The sequence below is a fragment of the Periplaneta americana genome, chromosome 3 (assembly GCF_040183065.1).
Source record: "Periplaneta americana isolate PAMFEO1 chromosome 3, P.americana_PAMFEO1_priV1, whole genome shotgun sequence".
In the NCBI taxonomy this organism is placed as follows: Eukaryota; Metazoa; Arthropoda; class Insecta; order Blattodea; family Blattidae; genus Periplaneta; species Periplaneta americana.
This window is the reverse complement of record NC_091119.1, coordinates 59,507,792-59,532,027: the sequence shown is the minus strand read 5'-3', so window position 1 is coordinate 59,532,027 and position 24,236 is coordinate 59,507,792. Positions and strand designations below refer to the sequence as shown.

The 24,236-nt window shown below is 36.1% G+C and overlaps 1 protein-coding gene across 5 annotated transcripts in view; it reads right to left on the bottom strand.

Moving 5' to 3' along the window:
- LOC138696060 (serine-rich adhesin for platelets-like) overlaps positions 1–24,236 on the bottom strand; it is a 106,811-nt gene that overhangs the window by 5,089 nt on the left and 77,486 nt on the right. For all 5 annotated transcript variants that reach the window (XM_069820569.1, XM_069820574.1, XM_069820572.1 and 2 more), the window contains 3 exons: positions 12,481–15,207; positions 6,389–6,557; positions 3,477–3,877 (listed from right to left, as the gene is read on the bottom strand). In XM_069820569.1, coding sequence (XP_069676670.1) covers positions 3,477–3,877; positions 6,389–6,557; positions 12,481–15,207 — 3,297 coding nt within the window. The remainder of the gene's footprint in view (positions 1–3,476; positions 3,878–6,388; positions 6,558–12,480; positions 15,208–24,236) is intronic.

The window sequence follows — 24,236 nt, the reverse complement described above, 5'->3', positions numbered from 1 at the left end:
GAAATATCTAATTCACTTAATTACACTTCAACTTTCTCTCTCTTCACTTCACATTTGTTCAGATGTTTTTTTCCCTTTAATTCTCTTTTATTTATTGTTTGTTAGTCTATCTTATTACAATCTTACACTATCTTGCACTCACTTTTTAGCACTCTTCTTCTTCGTTAATAACCTCTCCAAAGCCCTATCTATTCTGTCCTCACAATCACTAATATCTGGTAGTCACTTCATTCCTTCGCTCGTTCTTATAAAGTCTTCTCTTGCCTTTCCTCCATTAGTTTTGTCTGTGCTCCTGACCTCAGACACTCCCAGCTGTTTCCCTAATCCTTCGTCCGCAGTATTTTGTATCTGCCTCACGTTTATATGATAATATGAAGATGATAACAGAGTTCAATTTTGCATTAGGTGAAAAATGGCTGGTAAATTTTTCCTGGGGCCAATTAATTCAGAATCAGAGTTCTTTTATGTGCTATGAATCTATAACCTGTCATCTCATGTTACAACACTGATTTGTATAATGGAGATCGACAGTCAAATCCTGGAGAGTCTAAATGATGTTTGTGGTGGATGACGATCATAGCAGGTGTTTGTGGGGTCTTCAGCTTTCACTGCCATGGAGCCAGGGAAACCTTATTTAATTATGTGCAAAATATTGCAAAAAACAAATCACGGTACCATAGCTTGCACAATTAGGGACACACTACGGGTGTTAAGAACTGGAGAGGACCAGGTTAACAAATTCTTACTTTTTGTAATGGACAGTGCTGCATACACACTTTAGGCAGGGGAGGCACTTACACATTTATTTCCCAACATGCTTCATGTCACCTCTTAGCTCATGCTCTCGACCGTAAGGTGGAAGAGATTAGGAGACATTTTCCTGATGTTAACACTCATTTCCTCTGCGAAGAAAATAATTTTGAAATGTCTGCTCCAGATCGGGAAGTTTAATGAAATGTTGCCAGAAGTGCCACTTCCACCAAAGCCAGTACTCACTCTGGGAAACCTGGTTGTGTGTATTATGCACACCATATCAATGAAATAAGTGAACTTATGCATTCTCTTGACGTGAGAACGCCTCAATCCCTATGGCAAAATTTATACTTCAGCAGTGACAACATCTGTGGCTCCCTTGTTTCCATCAAGGCACATTTCAGCAACCTTCCAGAATCTACTGAATTCGTGGAATCTTTGTTACTACAACTCGAAGATAAATTGAGGCATTCCCTGGAATAACAATTTAACATATATTACGTCATTTTCCATTTCCAACATATATTGAATCCTTAATAACACATCTTCCGCCTAGCAAAATATCATTTCCCTTCAAAAAACACAGCATTTCATGTTGTTTTACACAATGCTGCTACATGCCATCTAAAATGTTTGATGCTCTGTATCTCAAATTCAAGATTTTGCAGTTAAGTTCTTGTTCCTGAGTGTGCCTCAATTGATGTCACTGACTGACATCTACAGAAACAAGTACCAGAACCCGTGGGTGAAGCCATCACATCAAAACTGAAGAAAGTACTGCATAGGAATCCAGGTTTGAAAAAATGAAAAATGTGTCCTCCATTCTCCAGGGGGAAAGTTTCAATTGCCAGTTACTTTGGGAACCTGCTGAAGTGGCAATGATGAATTTTGTACCTATGACATCACATGCAGTCCAAAGAACCTTTTAGTCTTTCAAATTTAATTTATTTCGAGACAATAGAAAAAACTTCACAGTCAAGAATAGTGAAAAGTATTTGGCCATATACTGGAACAAGGAACAGTACCAGTAAATCTTGATCAAATGTGAACAAATTTAATAAAAAAAAAAGTTATGTGTGTACTGTATCTTTTCATGTTTAAAAAAATAAAATTTATTTATATATATAAAGACAAATTATATTAGATAAAATGTTAATTTTAACAATAATTTATTCAAATCACAAATGTTAATGGGGAAGGAACAAAAATTGCGACTAGTAAATTCTGATAAATCGTTAAGCATAAATTTTTAACACTGTGGCTCTTTTTGCGACCTTTTTCACAGAGATATAAAACCTTACAAAAGGCTTTTAAAGAAACCAGAGCTTCATTGCTGCCCTCACATAAGCCCACCATTGGTTCCTATCCTAAGCAAGATTAATCCAGTCCCTACCATCATATCCCACCTCCCTCAAATCTACTTTAATATTATCCTTCTATCTACACCTTAGCCTCTCCAAATATCTTTTCCCCTCAGGTCTTCCAATTAACAGTCTATATGCATTCCTAGATTCACCCATATGTGCAACATGCCCTGCCTATCTCAAACATTTGGATTTAATGTTCCTAATTACTATATTAGGTGAAGAATACAATGCATGCAGGGACATAAAATCTAAAGAAGCTTATTTCACCTATTCCAAAAATCTAAAATTTTACCTGAAAATCTGGAACGTATTCAATATCTATCTTCTTTCTATCTAATTACGGACATCTTTGCAGCTAAGAAATTTTAGTTACCTGCAGTAACCTCAGAGTCTATTGCATCTGAAGCTGATTTATCTGCATTTCTGCTGCCCAAAACACCAGTATTTAAAAATAAGATCAAGCATAACATTTTCATGTTATATACTGTAGTGTAACACCATTTAGCTTCTCAATTTTGCACCTCTTCCAATTACATGATCCCTTTCCTTTTTTGAAATCTTTCTCATAGAAGACAGAAGCTGCAGATCAGAAGAACTGGACTACAAATCACATGAACAGCATTACGAATTATTATTATTATTTTTTTTTTTGCTCTCATCATAAAACCATGGTCGAAAGAAATGAAACATTTATATCTACAAAGAGAAAGAGGAACTTTTACAATGGTTCCTATCAGACAAATTTCGCATTCCTGAAGAACCAAATAATTGTCAAGTGTTTTAAATCACCCTCCTAAATCCCGGCAATTCCTCCTCATTGAACATCCCACTATTTATCCTGTTTTACTGTCTCAGTCCTCAGTCAATGGAATTTTCTATCTCAGAAGATTAGGGGCTTCCAGACAATAACTACTTTCAAGAAAAGGCCCTAAATGATTTCTTACAGACGAAATCAAATTGAGTCTTGACTGAGTTTAATCATTTCATTATATTTTAGGTACTACTGCCACTGCCACTACTACTCAACAACATAGTTATTTTACTGGTATTTTCGAAAGATAAAAGGAATTGTTCTTATTGTATTATATTATATTAACTATGTTTTGTTGACAGCAATTTATTAATTTTACACCATACTGGTTGAGTGAAAGAGAAGGCAACTGATCTCAACTCTCCCAGTTAAAATAAAACACTATGTTATTAGAAAGGGAGTGACAGAATTTCGATTCCAAAGAAAAGGGTCATATAAGTATCACAAAAACTATACAACATAAATGCATTTACATGACAAATACTACAATGCCAAAGATGACAAAGTTTTACTTCCTGAACGTATTGCTTGCTAACACTACTCACCTGTACTACTTCCTGTTGTAGCACCACCACTTCTTGTTTTTCTTCTTGTGCTAACATCAGTGTCAAGCTGTGAAGATCTGTTTGCTCCACCTCTCGTACTGATGTTACTTCCTCCACCAGACCCTTGTCTGTTGGCAGTAGCAGTAACAGCTGTTGGGGGTGGCGAACACCGGGAGGATTTGATTCCAGAGGCTGAACCTAGACCAGGGTTAGTCTGGCGAACTGATCGTCGTTGCTGTTGCTGGTTTTGGGACTGATGCTGTTGATACTGCTGTTGCTGTTGTTGATGCTGGAGTTGCTGCTGCTGTTGAGATGGTCCTAAACTGATGCTACTCTGCTTGTTGACTGCACCAACTCGGTGGTTTGAACGAACATTCCATGTGCTGCTGTTGGTGCTAGTCCTAAAAAAAGTTCCCAATGTTACATATCATTAAAGTAATACAGAGTGATCAGATGATGTGTTGACAGCAGTGATGAGGTTTCTACTGTGCACTGCTGATGCATTCGCAGCGGGGAATGGTGAGCTGGCAGAGGCGATGACACAAACATGCACATGTTCGTCCTGGCTCGTGAATCAATCTCCAAATGACTGGCGAGTGACATGGAACATACTACTGTATGTATTGGATGTATTATACGGTGTTTTCTTGTGTATTTAAAGTGAAAGTGTGAATAAGTGTAAACTGTATAATGGCTAATCAAATGTTTACTACTGTATAAACAGTAGAATCTCGATTATCCGAGTTAATGTGGACCACGACTACCTCGGATAAGCAAAAACTTGGATAAAATGGATGGTTACTGAAAAACTGTGTTTTGATTACAAATCAGATAAACTCTTTATTTAATAGACTAAATAGAATGAAAAAATCAGGTTAATATGAATTTCAGGCTTTTAACCTTCTGAGAGTATAGTATACTATAGCATACTTCATACATGATTATGATGTAAGATGTATGTGCAGACCCGAAGTATAGTATAATATACTTGCATTTGTGCCCTAACTGTAACCTCCAGAATTTTTTCAGCAGTTTCCCTCATGTCAGTTTTTTTTGAAGTGTAGAATTATATTGAACTTTAAAAATAAAACAACAAATGTCTCAGGACTCAGGAGGTTAAAAATGCAATAGGCCTATGTATAATTTAAAAAAGGAACTAATATGCAATTCTGTACAGTATTTACAGTTTTTTTTATTGGTCTTGGATAACATAGAACCTCGATTAATCGAAGCTCTACTGTATTTATGATGCAATTGTGTTAACCCAGTCTGCCAGCCTAGTACAAAGGCGGTTTGAAACATGATTCATAGGTGTAAAAATTGCATCATATACAACAATCAGTAATCTTTATAATAAATTTCAGGCAACGGGGAGTGTTCAGCTTAAGAAATAAAACAAACAGCGCAGGGGTCTCATAAAAGAAACATTAAATGACAATGGCCATCAAATTGGAACAGTCTCCTACAAATCACTTAGCACCTTTCACAACAACTACGAATTTCTTATGGCTCTGTGCAAAAAAAACGACTAAATTGTTAAAGTGTAGGCATATAAAATAAGACACATGCTCTTCAACCGGTTGATCCTACATGTAGGCATGCATTTTCTGAGTGGATACTGAATAATATTTATAACAGACTAACAGTCCCACATTTCATATTTTTCTCAGATGACATTTCATATAGAGGTGTCAAAAATGTGTGGACAACGAAGGCGGTCAGTTTCAGCACCTCCATCAATAAAGTTAGTAAGTAAAACACTTTTTAAAATAGTTAAGGAAACTTGTATGATTGTATCACTGTGACTCTACACTGTTCTCCGCCACAAGTGCATCAGCAGCGCAATGTGAAAACCCAGCCGCTCCTGTCCACATCTCATCTGATCTCTCTGTACAAATTCAATGAGCACTGCACACAATTTCTCGTAAGAATTTCATACAATTATTACCACATTCTGTTACGAAAATATGCATCAAAGAAACTGTGTCAATGTCAGAGAAGGCTTCGTCATGATCCCTCCACTGTTATTCTCTGAACAGTTCTGACAACTCCTGCAAGGATACGGAACAGAAAGTTTCAGCAATTGACTTGTACGCCTATATCCTGTTACGAATTTTAGTTTATGTGACTGCAGAAACCAACCAGCCTTCTTTGTCACCAGGGATGGTGCTGAAGTGGGATTGTGGTGGGTTAGTGCTCTTCTCTCAATGTCACACAAACACGAAAGTGCAGATAGAACTTGTATCATATTAAAGAAGAAAGTAGAATCATTTTATACTGCATTAGTAATATATGAAATACAGAAACCATAGATTAGGTACCTGAAGGAGATAAATGTTGACCTGCCAAGGATAAATTAACACCTTTTCTGCAGGGACACCAAATTCTACAAGGGGAAGATCCCCAGCAACTTTTCCCATCCCCTCCCAGCCACTTCGAACCCTGTATGCAGTGCATTTAATTTAATAACTGAACTTCCACGAAAATCTGCAGTGGCAACATTCATAGTATTTACAAGCCAGGATTGCCTCAATAAAGCTTACACAGAATTGGTATTGCAGAATTTCCTATATTTCCTGTAACTTAATGAAGATATGGATCGAGATCATCTTTTCTCTGTCCATTTACTCCATTTTTCAGTCTTTCTGCTAAATACTGGCGTGAACGAGAGCGAACGACATTGTCAACTGCTCAATAGCATATTAGCATGGGTAACCAAATATATTTGTGGCAAAATCAGTGTTCTTAATGTTATTATAGTTAATAAAATTCAATATTTTGAAGAAATCACAGTAAAATATTGATTATTTTTCATATACAACTGGGACATATTTAATAAAACTAATGTCTGAGTAAATATTGTGGTGTAAGGATTAACCTAATTTTAATACTGACAGCAGTACGAGGCTTACTTTGTAGATTCCTCATCTCGAGAACGACTGTTAGGCCTGCTCTTTGGCCTTGGAGAGGACCTCCCATCTGAAGCACTACTTGGTACCCCTCGTCCTTTGCCTGCTATTTCGGCAAGTGGCTCATCATCTGAAGAATCCACATCTGCTAAAGAACTGGATGCAGACGTCCCTGCGGAGTAAGTTGTATACATAAGTAATAATGAAATTACAACAAGGAATATACTGCAACAGAACATTTTAATTAGCCAAATAATCGACTGACCACTTGACTGAATGATTGACCAAGTGACCAAGCAATCCTAAATATAGAATGCTAATGTGATCAGCAATCAAGATTGATAAGGAATTACAAACATACACAAATTACATAGAAGGTATAAAAGTATATACCACTTCTTGCTCTATTTCTGTATCGAGTAGTGTTTCATTAATATCTGAAAAGCAATTCATATACGAGGTGTGTTTTGTAAAGTTCATGGTCTGATGGCACTGAAAACATGTCACAAATATTGTCATTGTTAGCAGGCATTTTACATTAGTTCAAGCACAGAAGATCATAATATTTTGTTGAATAAATTTTGTGTAGTTTGATTTTGAAGTTAGTGCGCTGAACAGATTGACAAAAATGGAAAATATCGAGCTTCATGCTGTTATTAAATATTTCGTAAAAAAGGGACCGTGTCCAACAGAAATTAAAGCAGACATGGATATTACACTGGGGGAATCTGCTCCAGCATTTCTGACCGTGGAAAAAAAAAAAAAAAAGAATGGGTGGCATTATTTAAACATAGTCGAGAGAGTGTGTGTAAGACGACTCTTGCAGTGGACGTCCAGTAACAGCAACAAGTAAAGAAATCATAGAAAAAAATTCATGCTGTGATGTTGAATGGTCATAGACTGAAAATGCGGGAAATTATCGACGTTATGCATATCTTAATTGAACGGGTGAGCCATATCTTTGACAAGGTTGGTTTTGCATTTGTTAACACACAAACACATCTGATGTCAAATTTCGGGGGATTGTCTGGCTTGATTCGACAAAAATACGGCCGTTTTTTGGGGTGGTTTGTAACCAAAAATGACACCTGGGTCCACTACTACATACCAGAGACAAAATAGCAGTCGAAACAATGGAAGCACAACAATTCTTCCGCCTCCATACAAAGCAAAAGCTGTTCAATTGGCTGGGAAAGTCATGGCATCCGTGTTCTGGAATTCTGAGCAGATAATCGTGATTGATTTATCTAGCAAAGGGGAGAAAACAATAACTGGAGAATATTATTCGAATCTTCTGCAGCAACTGAAAGGGAAAATTCACGAGAAGAGGCCAGGTATGGCCAAGAGGAAAGTGCTGTTTCATCACGACAATGCACCTGCTCACACATCTGCAATTGCAGTTGCTAAACTACACGAACTACAGTTCGAATTGTTGCTGCATCTCCCTATTCATCAGATCTCGCACCCTCAGACTTATTTCTTTTTCCAAAGATCAAAACTCACTTGGTTTGGAAAAATTTTTCGTCAAATGAAGAGATTACTGCAGCATTGCAGCACCGGAGCACCAAGTGTGTGAATCTCAGAAATAAAGATTGTTTCAGAATAACCCTAGTTTAATTTCTATGTCAGGCTATGAACTTTTCAAACAACCCTCGTAGATCTGTCCATCGAGTTAGTTCTATGGTAGCACATCTGCCTCCAGACTAGCCATTCTGGGTTCGATTCCCAGGGAGATCAGAGATTTTCGTGTAAAACTTCTACTCTGGGACTAGGAGAATTGAAAATAAACCATTAGTAGTGTTTTATTTCTCACCTTATCTTTAGTGTTTTATTTCTCACCTTATCTTTAGTGTTTTATTTCTCACCTTATCTTTGTAAGTTACAGCCTATTTCAAATAACTGAACATTTTGTGCTATCTTTCAGATTTAAATCCATTACACTTTATTAGGAGTCCGATACAAATATTTTTGAGACTTGAATACACCAGAGTTTCTCTGGGACAAGTTACAGGCCTGTTGCTAGATAGTTATTTATAGCTTTAGAGAAACATACCGGTATTTGTAGAGAATTTCCTCTGTAGATGATGGAACAGTTACATCACTGTGACACGGTCTCTATTGCCTCATTACTAAAAGCATAAAGGTAAGGTTAGGAATTGGACAGCTTTTATACTACCAATCTAAAGGAAAAAGAAGTCTGAATCAAATGAATAAACTACTGACAGAGACTGTAAAGCCCATGGGGTACAAAACAAGAAAGAATGATGACACATTATACATTTAGCAAAAATGCATTTTATCCCACAGATGACTTCATTTGCAGATATTGAATAATTAACAAAAATTCTAGATGAACTGAATGTAGACACTGATTATTAACATAACGTATCCAATAGCTTAGCAGACATTTCTGAATACAAAATGCCCTCCACCTAAAAACCACAATACTATAGGTGTAAAAAACATACAATAATTTTCATGAAAGTATTTAAACATATACACAGCGCCTACAGGAAAGGAAGTTCCACTTTCAATAACTTATGGCACATTGACTGCAGATATACCAGGATGCACGAGGTGTCATATGTAAGAGCAGGCTAACTGGTTTTATTTTGTTTCGACTATAGTGACACAGCTAAATGCAAACAGCACCATATGTAACAATGGAGTTTTCTAGTGCTGAAAACCTTTTAGTGTTCTGCAACTCATTGAAACCGTTGTGCTATGGAAGTGCGATACTTTTTCAGAAAGTGAAACAGACACATCCACCAGGAAGTAAATTAAGAGACAGTATATCAATTTGTCAGTCTGACTGATTGGTCCACAGAAAAAGACTGTACATCCAGCAGTTTTCGATGAACGTGTTAAGTGTGTACAGCAAATGTGTCAACACAACCCTTACAAGTTCTTGCAGAGAGTCTCTTATGAGCTGGAAATGCCGCATATGACAGTTTGGAAGTTGCTTTGAAAACAGTTGCACATGAAGATGTAGGAATTGCAACTGCACCAGAAACTCACAAGCTATGACAAAGACAATTGCTTTCGCTTTGCATATGCTTTGCAAGAGTTTGAGGAAGTGGATGGGTTTATGGAGTGTCTCACATTCAATCATGAGGCAATACTTGTTACTGGAAAGGTGAATCATCACATTTACCAAATCTGGAGAACTGAGAATCCACACACCATGACTGAATTCCAATGTGATTTGCACAAGCTGAATGTTTTATGTGCCGTGTCACATTACAAGCTGTACAACCCATTGCTTTTAATTATTATTATAAAAAAAAAAACAAGCACACACGCGCACGCACACACACACACACACACACACACACACACAGTGTCCCACTTATAGGGATCGAGAAATAAATGCTCATCACTTAAAATGCTGCATGTGTAACTTTCGTTTGCTTGTTGCTAAAACAAGCCTGGCGCCATTTTGTAGAACACGCCATGGTCAACATGTGGACACCACAACAGAAAGTTCAGTGTGTGCTATGGCTAGCAGAAGAAAAATTTGTTGTACAACACCATGTTCTTCGTACATGGATAGGTGGATCGGAAGACAAGGACCCATTGCCTGGCCAACCAGGTCACTCGATCTGACTCCCTTGGACTTTTTTTTTTAGGTTTTGTGAAGGATGCTGTGTACCAAAGAGAAAGAGCTAACACTTTGGAGGAACTGAGGCAACACATCAAAATGCAGCTGCGCTAGTGACTCCACAAATGCTACAGAACACTTGGTGGGAGGTTGAATACCATTTAGATGTCTGCAGAGCAACTCAAGGTGCACACATCGAGTTGCATTGAGCATTCTCTGAAACTCTGAGAGTTTTTACATCAAGTTATGTAAAAAGGTATGTCACTAAACCATTATTTACACTTGAAATTATCACTTATTTCTCGATTCCTCTAAGCAGAATACAGTGTGTGTATATATTTTTTTTCCTTTTTGTGGAGACCAACGTCTCAGGCTCATCCTATCTCAACACGCTCGATAATAGGCTGGTGCCTGCAAGTGAATGAGAAGTTTGAAAATTACCTGTACAAGCAGAATGGAACACCACTCCACTATCACGGTCAAGTGTTCATGGTTATCTCAATTACGCACTTCCAGAATGTTGGTTAAGACAAGTGGGAAATGGGAACAATGACTTCAAGACATGGTCCTGCAAGCCCGGATTTAACACATTGCGATTTTTTCCGGAAGGGAGGGGTCTAATACAAGATGGCATATTTGTGTTGATGGGTCAAATACTGAAAATAGGTTACTTATCATTTTCAATTTATGATTTTTATATTAATTATTTTTTTCTGTTAATGATTTAATTGGAATATATGAGAAATAATTTATAGAATTAAATAATATGAATATAATAGAGAAGAATAAAAACAGTATTCATCGCCTCTTCCATGTGATATACAGAAATTCCGAATGAGCAGTGAAGAAGTCATAGCCTCAGTGATACTTAAAATGTTATCAAGTCTGGCAGAAGTTCGAACATTGCAATGATGTTTGTCGCATCATGACTTAGAGTATCACACCATATTAGTCATAAAACATGACTTTAAGAGTAACACAGCATTCAAATAATAAATTTCTGAAAGCGACACATTCTTTGTAGACACTCAGTAGTTTTTCAAATTATCACAATTTTTTCTCTTTACACTTGTAATGAGAACGTAGAAAGGAATGCACTACAAAAAATTTCTTGTAAGTGTGAATCTACATTAAAACATACTTAGTATCATAAAAATGTTGTTCTCATAATTATGTAAACAGTAATCAAAAACACTGTGCATATTTCTTCTTTATTATTATTCTGTAAATCTGTAATAATCACTGGTCAACAAAATTAAACTTATTTTTTATTAAAAGATAAAAATATGTGATTCTTATAGCATTTTTTGTGCTGATTTCAGATATGTTTTCAAAATTTTTCTATCACACAAGGTTTTTGAGTAATTATATGAAATGTACTTCAGACTTTTCTAATGTTGATACCTTATAACATTTTACCTAAAATCATATTTATTTACTTAAAATGTGTGTAAAATAGATTTTAGGCTATACTTCGCTTGAGAAACATCTCTTTTGAGTGTCCAGCAGTAGTCTAACAGAATATTTAGGCTCCAGTTTTCCTGGTAGCATCTTTTCATTTCAGAAAAGTTCTGATAAAAATGCTCCCCAGTTCGTTGCTCACTACCGGAAGATTTTGAGGAAAGAAAAAATAGATGAGAATCGAAGAAGTTATTCTGAGAGATATGACATCCCATCACTTTATAGTTCTGAATTAGCTCACTGACAAGTTCTCTGTAATCTTCTGATTTATGGTTCCTAGAAAGTAACAGTGTTGAATGATCCTTAGGTTCCAAGCATATCATTGGAACTGGAAAAGCCATATGACGGGATCCCTTTAGCCAACCACTTAATAGAATAACATGGAGCACAACAGATTTCAGAGATCCAGTTCATGTCCTCATGTATTTTGCAATCAAAAGAACACTCGTAATCTCTTTTAACTAGTGTAGTAAAATTCAAAGTTAATTAATCACAACTGCAACAAAAATTGTTTATGCGATTTATACAGTATTTTGAGATATGTTTCACTTTATAAGATACTTTTACCACACTTAAAATAAGGACAAAGAAAACACAGGTTATGAAGCTTGTTTCATGAATTTAAGTTCCAATTAATATTAACTCTCAGTCTTATGAGGAATAAAATTTGTTTTTATGAATTCTGACTTCACAGGTAACAACAATCTAAAGTTATAGGTCAATTGTTAAAGCAATAAAATGAAATATTTGAAATATTTTCTTTCCATTAGCATGTTAAGGACTATACATAGCAATAAAAATAAATCAATTTTTCTAAAAATTATAAAAAAAATGGTGGATGGTAGAAAAATTCTGATTTCATTTTTGGAATCAGCAGATGAAATTACATAAGAAACAGCAGAAATTGTACATTTAACAAATCAATGTTGACCAGTGAATTAATCAAATCAAGCAACATGTTATGCTGCAATTTTAAAAGAAAGGTATGAAATGTCACATATGACTAAACTTAAAAAAATCAAACAGCTATTACCTCTCCGACTCTTCAAAGTAGCAGCCATCTTGGTGCCCTTCTGATCAGAATGTTGAGGGTTACTTCCTATTCTCTTGGTTGGAGCATCTTCTAAGCCCATGCATGCCTTGATCAATTCTGCTGCATTTTCTGAACACTTCCTTTTGTTTGGTCTCTGTTCCTCCACTGCAGTGATGCTTGAAGCTACACTACTTTCAGATTCTTGCCTTTTTCTTTTGCTTATACTTGCAGAATTATTTCCTCTTGATAACTGTGTTCCTAGGCTATTGGGACTTGGTTTAGACGTGCTACGAGGGGACCCCGATCGATCTTCCTTTGAACTTGAGCCCGCCGGACTGGACTTCGGTGTATGCTTCAGATCAGGACTGTGAGTATGACTGAGGCTACCATGACTTGACCTAGTCCGTCTGGTGTTAAGACCACCTCGCCTCGTTTCATTGTCTGATGGAATCTCTATCAACAATTGTTCGAGTAAAGACTTTGGTCCTGATGGATGAGGTTTGTTGCTGCGGGCTACATACGTATGATCGTCACCACCCAAGCCCTCCAAAAAGTGTCCAGATGACATATCACCTCCACTACCACTACTCATCTCCATGCACAGAGAATCATCAGTCTCCATCCTGCCCTCTAGCAAATCTTGCTTCCGTTTCCTCCTCCGCCTATTACTACTAGTAATACTTTCATCTTTTCTGTTGATGTCTGTACTCTGAGTTGGAGTTAATTCAATTTCATCATCATCAAGGGCTGCAGGAGATGGTGTGTCTTCTCTGTGTTTTTCGGGGTTGGAGTAAGTGTACAGAGGAGGTGTGATGCGTATCGGCTGAGGGTCTTCTAAAGTTGGTGAGCCTGGGCACTTATCTCTATCCTCGATAGAATGTCTCTCTTCAGTGGCACCTATTGTATTTGGTTTTTTAGTTTCCTCAGAAGTTACACTGCTATGTAATGTGGTATAGGTTGTGGTTGCTGTGGTTGGGATAGCATCAGAAGAAAGTGAATTACTAACAGTAGATGCAGCTGTTGTGCTGGATGAAGATGATAATGACAGAGAACTTCCTTTGGAGACTAGGGCCTTTTCAGAAGTAGAGATTGACAGAAGCTTCATTGGAACTACTTTACTGGATGAAGATGACATTGAAGAATTAGAGGAAGTAACTGCTACCGTTGAAGAGAGTGAGGTTGATGTATTGCTCTGTCCTACAGTGGGATCAACATCTGACCCAAGATGGGACTCCTGAATTTCACCACCTTCCCTACTGCTGACTGTGTCTGCAGATGCCATATAATCACTGGTATGACTACTCTCTGACATCTGAACACTACTTCCATTCAGTGACTTTCCTTCCTCCTCTTGATCACATTTTGCATTGTTACCAGATGCAATGTGTGATTCATTCTTCTTTTTCTTCTGTGCAATCACAGAACTTTCACTCTCAGGGCAGCTGTTGCCTTCCATCTTCTTTTCATCCAAAGGAACATTTTGAGATGGTTCAATATTTTCAACTGATGAGCTCGTTACATCATTGGATGCAGGTAAAACTGTACTTGCTGTTGATACTGACGTCACAGCTGAAGGCACTGGATTGGGTTTTTTGTTGGAATCAGCAGATTGGCAACACTCACTGTCTTTTTCTTCCTTTCGGCATGGGCTCTCTCCTTGATTAGGAGACTTTTCTGATAATGCATCCATTGATTCGATACCAGAATCCTCTCCTTGTGTGTTTCCTTGTTCTCCACCCCCAACCCCAGATGGACTTTCAGCACCCCCTCCACCACTGACTGATCCTGAAATACCACTACCATGGTTGTCAGCTTGGCTCACACCTGTAACAATGCTGTCACCAACATTTGTAGTCATAAAGTCGCCAGAATTCACTTCTTTTTCCTTCTTCTCTGTTAATCTTGTGGTAACTTGATCTATATCACCACAATGTTTCTTGCGAGGTGGTGGTCCATCCTCCAGAAGTCTTTGCTTCACCTTTGCTTCTGACACATCTAAGTCCCCTACAGGTAATGATGTGGGTGGGGAAGACTTGGCTATTAGATGACGTTCGCCAGTCTTGGGATGAGGCTCAGAATGTTTAGAAACATCAGAAGGTGTCGCTGTCATGGAAATAGCTTGAACTCTGGCAACAGTCATTACATTTCTTGAAGCCTTACGCTGGTCTCCAGCTTCCAGTTTTCTCTTGATGGTTGTACCATGGTTAGGGAAATCTCTGTGCTGTGAATGCTGTTGCTGCTTCTTGGTAACACAATTTTCTGTTACAATTGACTTGTAACTTTCAACTGACCTGGGAATCCTATTCACATTTGTCGACTGATTTAATTTTCGGTGAATAGATGTGACATCATTTGATAGTTTATTTACACTTGATGTCCTATTAATTTGTGACCCCATTTTATTCTGCTGCAAGTCCATTGCCTTTCTTGATGTTCCTTTACTCTTTTCGGTGTGCAGAGATGAAGATGTATGCTGTTTTCCAGCAGTAGCCCAAGAGGAAGCTGGAATACTGGGACTGGATGCTACAGTGGAAGATGGCACTACATGAGAGACAGACTGTTGCTTCAGTCCACTGACTGTTGGTCCACCATGGATATTGGAGTATGTATCCTGAGAATGAACACTATCCACTACGGCAGCCATGTTGTTAGATGTCATCTGAGAATTCCCACCCACTGCAATGGGACGGGACTTCACTTTCACAGCTGATACTGCACCCTGAGAATCTGAAATCATTAAGTACAACACATTTTACTAATCAAAACAAAAACGTGTAAACTGTTACAAATTTTAAATAAAATAAAACAATGAATGACTCAATACAAACAAAAGAAAAGCTTGTTTTTTCTCTATTATGAATTAATACTTTATCACCAATTCCAAATTTTAACAGCACTCAAAATGTGTACACAAATTAAGAACATCATTCCCATTGCAAAATGTGGCTGTTAGCAGAATAATTATAATTAGAGAAAAAAGAACAGGGAGAAGTAATTTTTGTGCCCATCTCTCCATACAATACAATAGAATCCCTCTTAACCGGCACCAAAGGGACCAAGCTAGTTTGGGATACGAGATTTTGCCAGATAATTTAATAAATACTGGTATATACAAAAAAAAATTCGTATTTCATGGTGCCAAATGTTGAAACTGCACCTATATGAAGATTATTTCTTTATCACTTGCTCATAACTAAATAAACATAAAAACTGTGTGTATTTTCCTTATTAAAACACGTCACACAACACAGATAATACACTAATTCTAAGTTCGAATATTCACTGAAAACTAAAGTTCGTGCGTACTTCCTAATGTGACAATAACTGACGACCCAAACATAACTAGACGTAAGAACTGTGTGAATTTTCTTTATTAAAACACATCACACAACACAAATAATACACAACTTTAGTTTCGAATATTCACTGAAAATGAAAGTTCATGCGAACTTCCTAATGTGGCAAAACTGATGCCCAGGCTATAGCAATCTGGCAGATTTAAACGTATTTTTTTTGGTATTACCAGTTATTTGGGTGTGGTTACAAGGGATTTTACTGTATATTAGTGATTTGTACAAAGATGCCTCATAGTGTTTTCAAATGTTGAAATGCATGATAAAATTGGTTTGTATATAACACAAATTTTTAAGTCCAGGTTTTAAAAAAAAAGTATTCTACGAAATTGCGTTCACTTGGTTGTACAAAGGTTTTATAAGCTATATATGACATAAAACATATTAGGCCTATATTAAGGTCAACAGATTTCCCCCTTTTCCGGAAACAGTCCCCAAAATTTTGTTCTCAAACAAAATTTGTCCCCAGATATTCCCCTCGATTTTCAGTGCTAATTGTTATAATTTTAGAAAGTGCTGTTGAATATCTCAGTGCCTGGGGAAATCATTCACAAGATAAAAACATATATTGCTGAGATCTCCTCCAAAAGGAGAAATTTGAAGAGACAGCGAATTACTGCTCTTCAAATGTAAATGGACTTGACCTGGAAGAATTACTTTATTTAATGAGATTTCCTGCTTGAAGAAGCATGTGACTTCAGAGAAAATAGCAAAACGCAATGAAGAAAATGCTATTCCTTGCTCAAAATGGAGCGACATATTAAAATTGTTCTCTAAGAAAATGACATCCTGTGCATAACTCCAGAAATTGAACTATTTCTGCCTTCCAAGAAGTAATGCTTCAGTGGAGAGGTTTTTCCTTTGATGCATATGATGTTGACATCCCAAAATTCTAGAACGAATTTAGAAACTGTTTGAACAATTATGCTTGCTAGCTTATCCAGAAGTTCAGTGAACTATTTCTGTCTTTTCCAGGAAATAATGCTTCAGTGGAGAGATTTTTCCTTTAATGCACATAAGTCGACATCCCAAAAATCCAGAATGAGTTTAGAAACTGTTTGAACCATTATGCTTGCTACCTTAACCCTTAGAAGCTGGAAGACTTATACAACTATTGCACGCAAATGTCTAACTCTAAACCAGGGGTTCGGATACCTACATAATTGGGTAAATTCGTGTTGGGTTCATTAGCCGAGCAGTTTAAAGCACACAAGATATGTCCGGCCAGCATACTGTGCCTAAAATTGCAGGTTCGCGTCCCGGTCACTGCAGTCAATTAAGCCTGTGGGGAGGGCCCATGTAAAACAATTGGTGTAATGTACGCATGGAAGCTGATGGGGTTTCAGTTGACTGCAGTTGAAATGATTTTGTTCCTTTTTTTAAGGAAAAAAATTGTTTTAATCAAGTGCAATGTCCTTAATGTTATATAAAATTAAAGAATATCAACGTATTTTATATGTAGAGTCTGGATATATATGCACTGAAAATACTTAAAATATGCACTAAAAATGTTGAAAATATGCACTAAAAACAAAACAATATGCACTAACCAAAGGAATTATTTTATTTTAACTCGATGATATACATGTTTCATTCCTCGCAAAATGACGAATCACAGTATGTTACCAAGAGTTTCTCAATATTTTCAGGAGTTAAAGATTTCCTATTGTTGGACAAAATTAGTTTATAAGCTGAAAATGATCGTTCCACGTCAACAGATGTGATAGGACAATACTTACACACTGGTAGTGACTGCTCCGAACACTCCTCTGGCAAAGATTTTCTGATTTCACTTATGTACTTGTTAATTGATTGGATCTTTTTCAGTCCTGGGTTTGAGTCCAACACTGCACTTAGTTTACTTCAATTTTTTTCCTAGTTTCACCAGGGACAGCATTTAAAGAAGAAATTGTGTTGTCAATCAATTGAAGAGACTCGTGTAGGGGTGCACCACAAGTTTCTAGACCCTTAATAGCCTTTGAAAGTGACGAATAATGTACATGGATGAAATTGATATCTTGATATACAGTTTCACATTCAAATGCGCACTTTGCTTCACGAACACATGCAGTACGACTATCATCAATACTTGTAACTACATCTTTCACTTGATTAAAGTTCTCCTGGTAGAACGATACTGCAGACAAACCAAGTTCCCCATCTTGTGAGAATAGATTCCGGCGGAAGAGAAACGTCAGGCAGACGATCTCTGTACAACTGTATACAAGCTGATGCTTTTAGGAAGACTTTTTCCAGCTTGAAATCACTTTGTTAACTGATGGAAAGAGAGTACGTATCTCTTCAGCAATGCGATGTAACTCATGTAGTAAGCATGTCACATGGATTAGATTTGGAAAACATACTCGAAGGAACTGACCAGCTTTTAACATATATGAAGCTGCATCTGTGATTAAGACACACACCTTGTAACGATGACTCTCGGATTCAATAGGCCACAGAAGTCGCAGGAAATCGTTAATAAATCTTGCAACTGTACTGTGGTTGGTTTTTTCCAACACTTTGCATGAAAGTAAATGAGATTTGCTGGGTTGTTCTGGACATAATTTACCCACTATGAAGTTCACTATGTATCTGCCACATGAATCTGTTGATTCATCAACTGAAATCCATATGCAGTTGCCTCCTATGTCAGACCGTACTGAATCCAGGACAGAAGCATGTAGCGAAAGTAAATAATTTTTCCTAAGAGTGGATTCATCAGGTATCCTTTGATTAAGACAATATTTTTGAAGAAATGATCGATGTGGCTTATTTAATTTATGCAGTGGAATATTGCTGCATACAAAAGCTTTACAAAGGTCAGCAGAAAATGTACTAACTTCAGACCGTGATTTCATCTGAGTTAAAAGTATCTGTTGCGTGTTCTTACCCTTTTGTTTTGACCTGAGATGTGCAGTTGTTTTTGAATGCTGTTCTAGTTGAAACTTTTTCTCGCATTTCACAGTCTTCTCACGTACTTGACAATACACTACAATGCCGTCACTTGAATAGTCACTATTGCCTGAAAGCCACTGTTTAATTAAAAATGATTTAGTGGACTTACCTTTAGGCATTTTTAGTTTAATCTCGCAATACACCACATAAACTATTAGTAGATGAAAAACAAGTTAACAGATGAACACCTGCCATCCTGTCGACACAAACTTTGAGAGGGTACTGCATTGAGAAAGGAATGTAAGAAATTCATTTTGTGAAAAAGGTCTGCAACGTTCATCTACCTGCATGTATTGTGAGACTGGAAGTATGGTCCTGTTAACATTTTACTTGAAATAGGAAGGCTATTGTGGTGCCAAGGGATGTCCAACATACAAATTCATTACTAGATTTACAGTTTTTTCAGAAATGTCATATAATTGATCATACAAAAACTAAATAAATGTCGAAACATGTTGTAATCCTCAAAATATGCATTTGCATATGCACATATGCATTTTCGAAAAATCTGGGCTCTATTTATATATAACATACAATTTATAAAATATTATATCACGTCATGACCATAATACTAGCTGGCCACTATAATGGATGCACGACTCTTAGGGGTTAAGCCAACTTCAGCATGACCAAACAGGAATTTGCTGCAAAATTGGGGACCGAGAAAGACCTGATTAAAAATCTCTCTTCCAAAAAATACCAGTAATCTAATTAGTTGTTAATAAGAAAGAATATTTTTAGAGTTTAAATAGAATGAGTGTTTTAATTATTTAAAATATGTAAAAATAATATAAGTGAATGACAAACTAAAAGAAATGTTAAAAGTACTTTTTTTTCGTATATCAATATGTTTCCCTGAAAATTATGAAGAATATTTGGTAATTTTATATTATATTGCCTTGTATAACTAATTTGATACCAAAACTGTTTATATAATGTGAAGAAAAATTTAGAAAACTCAAATTATTCTTTACAGCCAAATGACTGTGAAAGACTAAAATATCAGTTTTGCAAGATCCTAACCATGTTTATTTCTTAATTTAAATGCATCACATCATCTAAAATACCTGTATGTCATGAATCTGATCGTACTTAACAAGTATTATCTGCTAACAAGTAAAAATTCCCACATATTACATTTATTTAATCACCTCTTCACACTACAAATACTATTGGGGCATTCCATGTCAAATCAACACAAAAAAGTGGACTTTTCAATCCGACCACCTCAGATTTTCATTAAATTTGGTAGGATGGTAAAGAACCTTAAGTTAAGTAATTATGTAAAATTTTAGGCCTCAATAATGCACGATATCCATACAGCAATTCTGTCAATATGAGAAAAAATGTAAAAATGTCGCATACTATGTCAATAAAAATAATTCATAACTTCTCTTCTAATTGAGGTAGAATCTTAAACTTGGGCTTATCTTAAAGCTAAGGGATCATACGTTTCAATAAAAATAGGTTTGCATCAAAGTAATGAATTCTTTATTGAATGGTCACGTGAAACACATTTTAACATTAAATATCTATAAATGCGGGACATAAATTATTTCGCGAAAAATGTATGTTATAGAGGTAAGAGTATTCTCCCCTTGGTGTAAGTTTCATTTTGGAAACGTTTCAGGAGTATCAGTAAAAAAATATATCAATGTATTGGTTTGTAGCACTTAAACCCGTCTTACACCAACACTGCATGCGCGCAAGTTCGTACTTGTCTGATAAGCTGCGTCATAGATCTGTCATGCCATCATGAGTGGCAGTTTATACAGTCTTCAATTTATACAAAACGTGCAATCTGTTTCAAGTGCAGTGTCGTTAGTTTTCGTAGTATGTGGTAGTTTTGTGCGATGTAATGGAGTCGCGTTTTAAGTTATAGGTCTATGTTTGCTGCAATCCCTTCGAGAAATCAAGGCATTATAATTAGAGGAAAAATTTAAGAAGTGTTATATCGTGGATGCTTAATGTATTTCCTGATTTAAAACAGGAACAAAAGGTGTGCGCTATGTGCCGCAAAGAAATAAAAATATAATATAATGCTATTACGCAGAATCCTCATAATGACTCTAGTAATGAAGAATTCGTCGACTCTACAGCAAATGTAAGTTCATTAAATACAAGTCTTTTTGACCAAGGTGTGTTCCTTATTAAACAAGAAAGGCTACAACAAGAGAAATATAAGAGACAGAAATTTGAAAATATTGTAAAAGACAAAGTCTTCGATATTAAAGATGCCGAGGAACCAGGACCTTTCTGATTCTGAAATTTTGTCTCAGTTGCAGGAAAATTTTCAAAATTCAGGTAAAAGTGAGAAAATCACCATTTTAACACTACTACATAAAAGCTGGAGCGTAAATAATATAAAAAAAGAGTTTCTTTCAGCTTTCGAATACATAATTCGGAAAGCCAAAGTCCTGGCAAAGGGAAAGGGAATTTTGTGTTCACCAAATCCGAAACCTGGAAAACCCTTGCCCTCTGTTGTTCTGACGAGATAAGCAGAATGATGCCTGGTAAGAAATATTCGTTGTGATTAAAGAATCAGGGAGTAAATCACATGAGCAGAAATTAATTATATGCAGTGTTTAAAAATTCTAACCCTGACCAAGAAATTGTATTTTAGATGGAGTTAGTGGACTATACTGTCTGTGTTTGTGTCCTCAGAATGTAAAACTTATGCCGGAAGCAATTTATTAAAGTTTCAGGTCTACGTGGATTTCAAGAAAATTTTTCTTTATACTTTCCAACTTAACATTTCTTGGCTACTATGGTGTGCAATCCTCCTCATATAAATTGCTTGTTCAGGAAATGTACAGGATGTCCTGAACCATTCAAAATAAGAGAGGGTTTAGAGAAATGTTTCGTATAAAACTTCAGTGAATCAGTGACCTACAAGCAGTGGATGACGACTGACCGATCAACGCTTGAGACTATAATGAAACCCGCAGACAAATTTTTCGACTGTCTCTTGGAGAAACTTGGTGATTTACTGACTCACTCATTTATATCATCTGGACAAAGTAAGTTTCTACGTGATATGAAATCATTTCTACAGCCATGCCTGCTTATTGTGATATGCGACTTCGCTGAAAACTATTATTTCGTAGTCCAAGATGTAATTCAGTCATATCACAGGACTAATGTGCAGACAACCATTCATACTTTCGTAATATATTATAATGAATCGTCATCCGATACAGTCTCTATTAAAAATCTGGTAATAATTTCACACTGCCCGAAATATGACACTACAGCTGTACATCTGTTTCAAAAATATCTAATGGAGTCATTAAAACAAACATCTGTAATTCACCACAAAAATTATATATTTCTCCGATGGATTCTCTGCTCAGTATAAAAATAGGAAAAAATTTCCTGAACCTCACATTACATGGAGAAGATTTTGGATTTCCAACAGAATTGCATTATTTTTGCATATCGCATGGCAAAAGACCTATGACGTTGTAGGTGGGACACTTAAAAGGTTTGCGGCTTGTGCTAGTTTGTAGAGACCATCTGATAAACAAATAACTACACCTAGGGAATTGTACGACTGGACAAGGGATCATCTCCCAAACATTAATACCGTTTATGCGACTAAAAAAGGCTATAATGAAGAGGAAAAAATGCTTGCTCTTCGATTTGCAAAATCCACCACAGTGCCTGGAACACAAGTTTCATACAGTCCTGCTGTTTAGGATGGGTATTATACTTGCTAAGCAATTTTAAAATGTAGCTGAAACAACGCAGCATCCTGTCTGGAAAGATGATCAGGCTATTTCATCTCAGCAATGAAAGGTAAGCATTTCTTACAGAACTTCAGGTTTAACAAAATCCATGTGACAATAATTTATTTCAGGTAATAATTTAAAAAATTCGAATTATGTACTACATGTTAAATTACATAGTGACATTCAAGAATATGATCAAATATAATTAATTACAACGAATGTGTGGGACATAATTATCGCGACTTATACGGTTAGCTTACGCTTGCTGTGACATAATAATTTTTATCTTTGTAACCTATGATGATTCCAAGTTGAAACTTATCAGTTCATTATATCACTAATTGAGGCGTACTATATATTTTTTTCATTAAAATAGAACCCCTGCATTTTTAAATATGAATATATGAAAATTGTTTCACCATGTTTTTTTAGTGTAATTGAATACATGCAGAAAACAATATAAGCAATAAAAACTATCACATATTAAGAATGTATCACCCAATTTTTGTAAATTTATCTGGAGACGTTGTTGAGATATATAATTTTAATTGAACCAGCATGCTTACAAAAATGTGATTTTTCTTCATGTTTGAAATGCCACTGACAGAAAACGAAAAGCACAGGACATATGAAACTCGGCAGTTTTAGTTAGCGCGGCAGGTAAAACAAACCCTCAATATTTGAAAGAAATCTGAGTTGGTCGGGTTGAGTGCCTTGTTGATTTGATATGGAATGACCCTATTCTGAGTTGAAAAAAATCATTGAATAAGAGTGGTGGGGAGAACCAAAGCATCCAGTAAAAATCTATCCCAGAAATGCTTTTACATCACAAATCTCAAAGGATGTGCTGGGGAGACACATTGAATATCTTTAAGGTAAGGAACTAAACTTTTTGAGTTTTTCTTTCCATTGATACTATTTTCACGCAGCTCAGATTCATATGTAAATTACATGTGTTTGAAATCGGAAAGATCTTTTGTAGGAGCCCTGCACAAGGATAGTACTAAATGTTTCTATTAAACCTCAGTTCACAAAAAACACAAAATTCTTACTTGTTATATATTTCAAAGTACGAGATATTAGAGAACATATAAGCAACGTAAGCACACAGTAGACTCTCGATTATCTGTGATCAGGTGCAGATTATCTGGGAAAACAAGGAAAGAAAGAAATAATGAAAAATAACTGAAATTAATAATTTTTTTGACTACAGTATTACAAAGACGCAAATTTCTTAACTTGGATGGTAACACATGGAAGCAAATATTTTAAAGTCTGGTAGTAACACCTACAAGGTTATGCAATGGACATAAAGCCATCTATATTTAGTGAGGCCAAGGAATAAGTAAAATATTATTCTGCGCTCTCCTCCCTCTCTCTTCAGCATGCATTACTTTCAATATGTCATGATCGGCTGGTAGCAGAATGAGACAGTAAAATATGAAATCTGTTTCTACAGGGCAATGAAGCAGTAGCAGTGGTATCTGTAACATTAGTTCTTGGCTTTGTGTTGTTATTCATAGTTAGTACAGCTTGTCTTAATGTTCTGTTTGCATTTCAGTTAAATTCATTAGTGCACTGCAGATATTAATATGTTACTATTGAGTCATGTTGAAACATAGTGTTTATGAAAAGAGTGCATATAATCTTAAATACATTATTTACGTGGATGTGAAAATTTTGATGAAGAGCTGTGTGTTATTGGTTAAATGAAGAC